This window comes from Bombina bombina, chromosome 3 (genome assembly GCF_027579735.1).
Source record: "Bombina bombina isolate aBomBom1 chromosome 3, aBomBom1.pri, whole genome shotgun sequence".
Lineage (NCBI taxonomy): Eukaryota > Metazoa > Chordata > Amphibia > Anura > Bombinatoridae > Bombina > Bombina bombina.
This window is the reverse complement of record NC_069501.1, coordinates 710451240-710458188: the sequence shown is the minus strand read 5'-3', so window position 1 is coordinate 710458188 and position 6949 is coordinate 710451240. Positions and strand designations below refer to the sequence as shown.

Below are 6949 nucleotides of genomic sequence, written 5' to 3'. Positions count from 1 at the left end.
CTATATATATGATTCTCAAATGTTTAAATAAAATTGATATACAGGCATACCCCACATTTACGTACACAATGGGACCAGAGCATGTATGTAAAACGAAAATGTACTTAAAGTGAAGCAATACTTTTTTTTCACTTCTCAATGCTTGTACTTCATTATAATAGTCATTTATAGGCATAACTGATATAAATAATACATTTATAACTAAAATAAACACAATACTATAAGGTTAGGCCAAAAGAAAATATTTATTGCAAAATAAACAAAAAAATTTCTAAGCTTAGGATCAGCTTAGGGCAACAGAACATACAGTATTTACTGTACTGTATTGAAAAATAAAGACATTTTCTAAGCTTAGGGTCAGCTTAGGACAAGAGAACATAATTACTGTACTGTACAGTTTTGCAAAATAAACACAACATTTTCTAAGCTTAGGATCAGCTTAGGGTAAGAGAACATATTTACTGTACTGTACAGTATTGCAAAATAAACACAACATTTTCTAAGCTTAGGATCAGCTTAGGACAAGAGAACATATTTACTGTACTGTATTGCAAAATACTGTAAACACAACATTTTCTAAGCTTAGGATCAGCTATGAGCATTTATTCTAGTAAGGATGAAGTCATACTGGTATCTTCTGTTTCACAAGTCAACTCTTCAAAGGCGAGACGCTTTCTTGCTGGCGAATTGGGTGTACTACAAGTAGCAATAAGAGAAGGAGCAGGACTGGGTGGTGATGCCAGAGCTGGAAATGGACTGCCAGTTGATGATCTGGTATCCAAATGACTGTCTGTCGATGATGATGATCTGCGTGCTGATGGACTTTTAGAAAAGTAAGTCTCTATGGAGGTTTGAAGTGTAGCTTTCTTCTTTTCTCTGTAGATTTCTTTGTAACAGGAATAAGCCCCTGAAATGTTACCATTGACTGTGAAGCTTCTTTCAAAGTCCCTATCATGCTTTTCAAAAAGAGCCATGGCGCTATCAAGATGACGGAAAGCTTGAAAGAGAATTTTTGAAGTTAAGCCTTCAGGCTGTTCAATGTTCTCAACCCCATTTTGCACATCTTCTTCTTCTTCTCTCTCCTCTTCAAGTTCTAGAAGATCTTCATTGCTGAGGGGCTCAGTATGGGATGCAAGCAGTTCAGCAACATCTTCTGGCTCTACTTCCAGCTCTAACTGCCTTGCCATCTCTACAATATTTTCAGTAACATTAGCTACAGAATCATCAACGCCTTCAGAATCATCAGCTAACTGTGGGCATAATTTTTTCCAGGCCCTTTTCATTGTGGTATCCTTTATGTCATTCCAAGCATCTCTTACAGTTTTAATGCAATCCAAGATGTTGTAGCTTTTCCAGAATTTCGATAGGACTTCTTGCCCTGCACCTTCTTCTTTGTCTATTGCTGCAATACACTTACTGAATGTTCTTTTTAAGTAGTTTAACTTGAAGGCAGCTATGACACATTGATCCATGGGCTGCAGTAATGAAGTGGTATTTGGTGGTAGGAATTCCACTCTAATGTTAGGGTTGAGCTCTTCTAGTGTTCGAGGGTGTCCAGGAGCATTATCAACAAGCAGCAAAATCTTGAAAGGGATATTATTGTCTTTGCAATAAGCTTTCACCTCTGGAACAAAGCAGGTGTCAAACCAATCCTCAAAAAGGGCTGCAGTTACCCATGCTTTTTTATTTGCCCTCCAATGCACTGGAAGTCTAGTTTTAACGTAGTTCTTCAAAGCTCTTGGATTTTGAAAACGGTAAATAAACAAAGGCTTTAGCTTTAAGGTACCAGAAGCATTGCCACCTAACAGAAGGGTTATTCTATCTTTAGCTGGCTTGTAGCCTGGCATTGATTTTTCCTGTCTTGCAATGAAGGTTCTTGCAGGCATCTTCTTCCAGAATAGACCAGTCTCATCCACATTAAAAATTTGATCCATGGAGTAGCCTCCATCTTCAATAATTTTTGCAAATTCACTTGGATAGCTTTCTGCAGCCTCAGTATTTGCAGCAGCTGCCTCTCCTTGTACTTTGATGTTATGTAGATTAGACCTCTTCTTAAACCTATCAAACCATCCACGGCTTGCAACAAATTCAGCATCCTTTGCTGCTTCACCTTTCTTAGCCTTCAGGTCATTGAATAAGCTTAAGGCTTTACTTTGTATAATTGCCTGGTTTACAGGAACATGGCGTGTTGTCTGATTTTCTATCCAAAGTATTAGGAGTCTCTCCATGTCTGCAACAATGCTATCCCTTTTTCGAATTGTTGTGGTGTTAACAGGTGTAGCACTTTTAACTTCTGCAACAATTTTTTCTCTGTTCTTCATGACTGTGTTAATTGTGGTCCTAGTGAAGCCTAGCTTTCGGCCTATTTCAGCTTGAATTACACCTTCATCATACAATCTAATAATTTTAAGCTTCATATCCAAGGTAATAGATTTACGGCATTTCTTTTTATCTGCCATTATCAGCTCTAGGTGCCAAGCGTGTTACAATCAGTACTGTACGTGTACTGTATACAGTATATGTTCCCCAAAGTTCTATGTACAAGTAGTGGTACAGTGCAGTATTATGGCAGGAATAAAATAGCAATTTGGGTGCAGGAATCTTCTATACACAGTGTGTGCCAAGCGTGTTACAATCAGTACTGTACGTGTACTGTATACAGTATATGTTCCCCAAAGTTCTATGTACAGTAGTGGTTTCAGTGCAGTACAGTATTATGGCAGGAATAAAATAGCAATTTGGGTGCAGGAATCTTCTATACACGATTCACTTTTTAACTTCACTTGCCAAGTGCGCAGCTTCTACACAGTGAGCGGAAACCCCACCTCTTCCTGGTGCGCAGCAACATCTTCCTGGCGCGCGGCAACCTCTTCCTGAACCATAGAGACTAACTGTTTCATGTGCGCAGGGGCGGGTTTGTCCGTTCTCGCGAGTGTCCGTAAAGAGAGGGTCCGTAATAGCTATGTACGTACTCGCGAGTGTCCGTAAAGTGAAGGTCCGTAAAGCGGGGTATGCCTGTATCAGTTTTGATTGAATGTCACTAACAATTCTGAACATTTGATAAAAATCTGAATATTTGTGGGGGGCGGAGCCAGCACTCAACGAGTGAACTTTAAGTGAGCTGTCACTCCTGAGGCATGTAACCCAGCTTTAAAAACTACCTGCACCTATCTCCAGCTCTTATCATTGCAGCTAGCCACCTAGCAGACCTACTCATCACATCTACCCTAGGCAAAAAGAGCTTGCAGCACCTGAACTACGCCATCGCAGAGAGCAGTGAGCAGGTCGCGCACAGACGCACCTAAATTTATTGGCCGCGGGAACGCAGTCTCAGCAAAACACAGGCACAACAGCTTTTTCTGCTTGAGAGCTCCTGAACTGCCTGACTGGACCTGCACCTTGTGCATCTGTATCTCCTCACCGGTGTTAACGGCTGTTTCGCTTCAGGATATCAGAGGTACGCACGCATCACAGACAGGCAGCAAAATAAAACTCCCAACAGACCAGTAGGGTCTCCCTCAGAGCTGGAGGGGTGATAAATATATAAGAGGAGTAACGCTCTCTCCACACTAGCACCATATAAGCAGCAGGCCCAAGTACAGCTTCCCACAATACCGGAGGCTATAAAACTTAAATAAGAATCAGAATTAGGATAGAAGGAGAGGGGCAGAATGTCACCAAAAAAGGGGAATACAAAGTAAACGCAGGGGAAAGCTACCCCCTCAAAAACACCCTCAGTCAATATTTTTTTTAAAGTGCTAGAACATACTATCCCATCCAACTAGCAGCAGTTGTCTGTGAACCTGGAAGACACAACACCTTCCTCAGAGTCAGAGGAAGATATTGCTACAGAAGCAGTCACCGTCCCAAAAGCCCTGTTTGACTCCCTACCATCTAAAAAGGATTTTTCATCTCTAGTCTCCCAGGTGAAGCAATGTATAAGGGATGAGTTGATGGAAGTGAAAAAAGACATCAATGACTTGGGGCACCGGATTGAAAGAATAGAAACTGATCAAGATGCACACGCAACAACTATCTCTGAAGTGCATTCACAAATGCTAAAACAAGATGAATACATACAGGACCTTGAAAATTGAATTGATGATATTGAAAACCGTAGTAGGAGGCAATATATTAGAGTTAGGGGGATTCCTGAAAGCATAGTGGCAGCTAATCTGGAAAGATATCTCCAGGGCCTATTTAACTTCCTCAGGGAAGATGACGCTGCGGATATAGTTGAGATTAATAGGGTTCACAGAGCCCTGCGCCCTAAACCCCTTGACTCTCCACCCCCAAGGGATGTCATAGCAAATATTACAAAATACACAGTCAAAGAAGAAATTATGAGACTGGTCAGGTTAAAACAACCAATAAGATATGACAACTTTGATTTACAAATGTTTTCAGACCTCTCGGTGAGGACACTACAAAAAAGAAAGGAGTTATCCCCCCTCACTACCATGCTCAGAAAACAGAAGATAGCATACAGGTAGGGATTCCCTTTCCACATATTAATTAACGGGAAAGGAAACCGGCTACTTTACAAATCCATAGAGGATATCCCAGCAACCTGTAAGAAGCTAGACCTACTAGCACCTCAGCTCATCGACTTCCAGCAACCAGTGGACCGTAATTCATTGCAGCGGGTCATAGAACCCCTCCCACAGAGACCAGAGTGGATTCAATCTCAACCTAAAAAATACCGCAGACAAGCCACAAAGTCTAACTCAGCTCCAGGAATGAGAACATGAAAGGACATTTCTTATATCCTTTTATCTAGAATATTAGTATTGCATAATGGTTAAATGTTGTGTGCATTTTGCTTTTTTCTCCTTTTTTAGGATTAGCTAAATGTAACTCAAGATTTGGACCAGGCAACAACGTCCTGAGTGAGCTTGTTGCCCTTTGGCATTGCATAGGCAATAATACTGTTACCTCTTAGTAGAAATATGGGCGGCCTGTATCTGTTCTCTTTAGATACATCACTATTAATCCTGTTATATAATATGTTTGTACATGGTGAGGAGGATGTTTATCCTCAGCTACTTAATTTTCTTTCTAATTATATTTCATACCAGTTTGTTCTTTGATAGTTTAACTTTGTTTAGTTATGAATTTATGTTATTTTGTATAGGTTGCAACATTGTTATTCTCCTAATTGGGCAGGACATAGACTTCCAATCCTGCATATACTCAAATGCTTGATACACAGTGAAAAACAATAACCATAATATCACAAAACGTGAAGGGCTTTAACTGTCCATCTAAAAGAAAGGTGGCTTTGAGAGACCTGCAAAAGAGAGGGGGGGACATAGTAATGATGTAAGAGACCCATTTTAAATTAGGAAAATTACCTAAATAGTTCTCCTCCCATTACACCCAATACTTCCATAGCCCCAACACATTTAAAAAGACTAACGGAGTCAATATTTTTATTAGTGAATCCCTCCCCTTTACTTTGTTGCACACTGACAGGGATAAAGATGGTAGATATCTTTGACTTGTGGGCCATCTTTTTGGTAAGTCAATCACTCTAGTGAATCTATATGTGTCTAATAAAAATCAAGACTCTCTTATACACCAACTCACCACTAAAATAATTCCACTAATAAAAGGACCTCTCATAATGACAGAGGACCTCAACGTTACACTTAATCCGCACATAGATTGCTCCAATTCTGTCTCCAGGGTTCCCCAGAACACACTAACTTCCATTTGGCAAAACCTTAAATTGCTAACATTAAATGACACATGGCGATACCTGTAACCGCAAAGGAGAGACTTCACATTGTTCTCTCACCCCCAGAAAACCTACTCTAGGCTAGATTATATATTAGTCGATTATTTAGCCCTCTCTTTGGTGGGGGATACAAGCATCAAGCACACTACTTGGTCTGACCACTCCATGTCCACTTGTGACATACAATGGCCATCCATGCCCCTTAAAGCTTTCAACTGGAGACTAGATGAATCCATCCTACTTGACCCCGATTCTAAAGATCGGCTAGCACAGCACCTTGACACTTTTTTCACAATAAATGATAACCAACAGGTGGGATTGGGAACTATATGGGAAGCTCACAAGAGCTACATGAGGGGGGAACTTATCAAAATAAAAGCGCAAAAAACAAATGGGACAGGCTTGAATATACCTCTATAGCCCAAAAAGTAATAGAATTAGACTATCTTCACAAAACACAACCAACTAATGAGATTATTCTAACACAACTTAAGGAATACAGGACCAGACTGAACAAAATCCGTCACATAAAGGCTCAAAAACAACACCTTTACACTCAGCAATGATTCTACAGTGAGGGGAACAAAGCAGGTAAGCTGCTAGTGAAGACTCTGAAAAATCAAAACTCTAAAACCTATGTACATGCACTCACCAGTAATACTTGGCAACAGATTGAGGATACTACCAATATTGCAGACCTGTTTAAACAGTTTTATCACCACCTATATAGCCTTTTCCCTAATAGGGATCAGACAGCCCATGAGAAGGTGTGCGCAGATTATTTGCGAGATGTACCTGTGCCCCAGATACCGACTGATCTAGTAGACTCCCTTACCCACCCAATTTAGGTATTATAGGTTAGAGAGGCCATTAAAAACATGAAAATTAACAAGGCCCCAGGCCCAGATGGATTCTCGGGCCGATTTTGCTGATCACCTCACCCCATACATTTCACGCCTGTTTAATCAAATCCCAGAACAATTCTCTTTCCCAGGTTCAATGTTGCAGGCCCATGTCTCAGTACTGCCCAAAACGTGCAAAATCCCCAAAACTCCTGCAAACTTTAGGCTGATATCTTTACTAAATGTTGATCTAAAGTTATATGCCAAGATCCTGGCGACAAGGATGAATCGTATTCTCCCCCTTATTAAACATCAAGATCAGGTTGGTTTTGTGCCGCAGAGAGAGGCAAAGGACAACATAATACAA

The 6949-nt window shown here is 40.5% G+C and overlaps 1 protein-coding gene across 1 annotated transcript; it reads right to left on the bottom strand.

Moving 5' to 3' along the window:
- Nucleotides 1-226: 226 nt before the first annotated feature.
- Nucleotides 227-2994, bottom strand: LOC128651890 (tigger transposable element-derived protein 1-like). Its single transcript, XM_053704859.1, has one exon. The coding sequence runs from the start codon at nt 2457-2459 to the stop codon at nt 603-605; it is 1857 nt and encodes a 618-aa protein (XP_053560834.1). The 5' UTR covers nt 2460-2994; the 3' UTR covers nt 227-602.
- Nucleotides 2995-6949: the final 3955 nt, after the last annotated feature.

What these genes read in the sequence shown, in the direction of transcription:
- LOC128651890 (XM_053704859.1), bottom strand. Translation starts at nt 2,459, where the DNA reads ATGGCAGATAAAAAGAAATGCCGTAAATCTATTACCTTGGATATGAAG.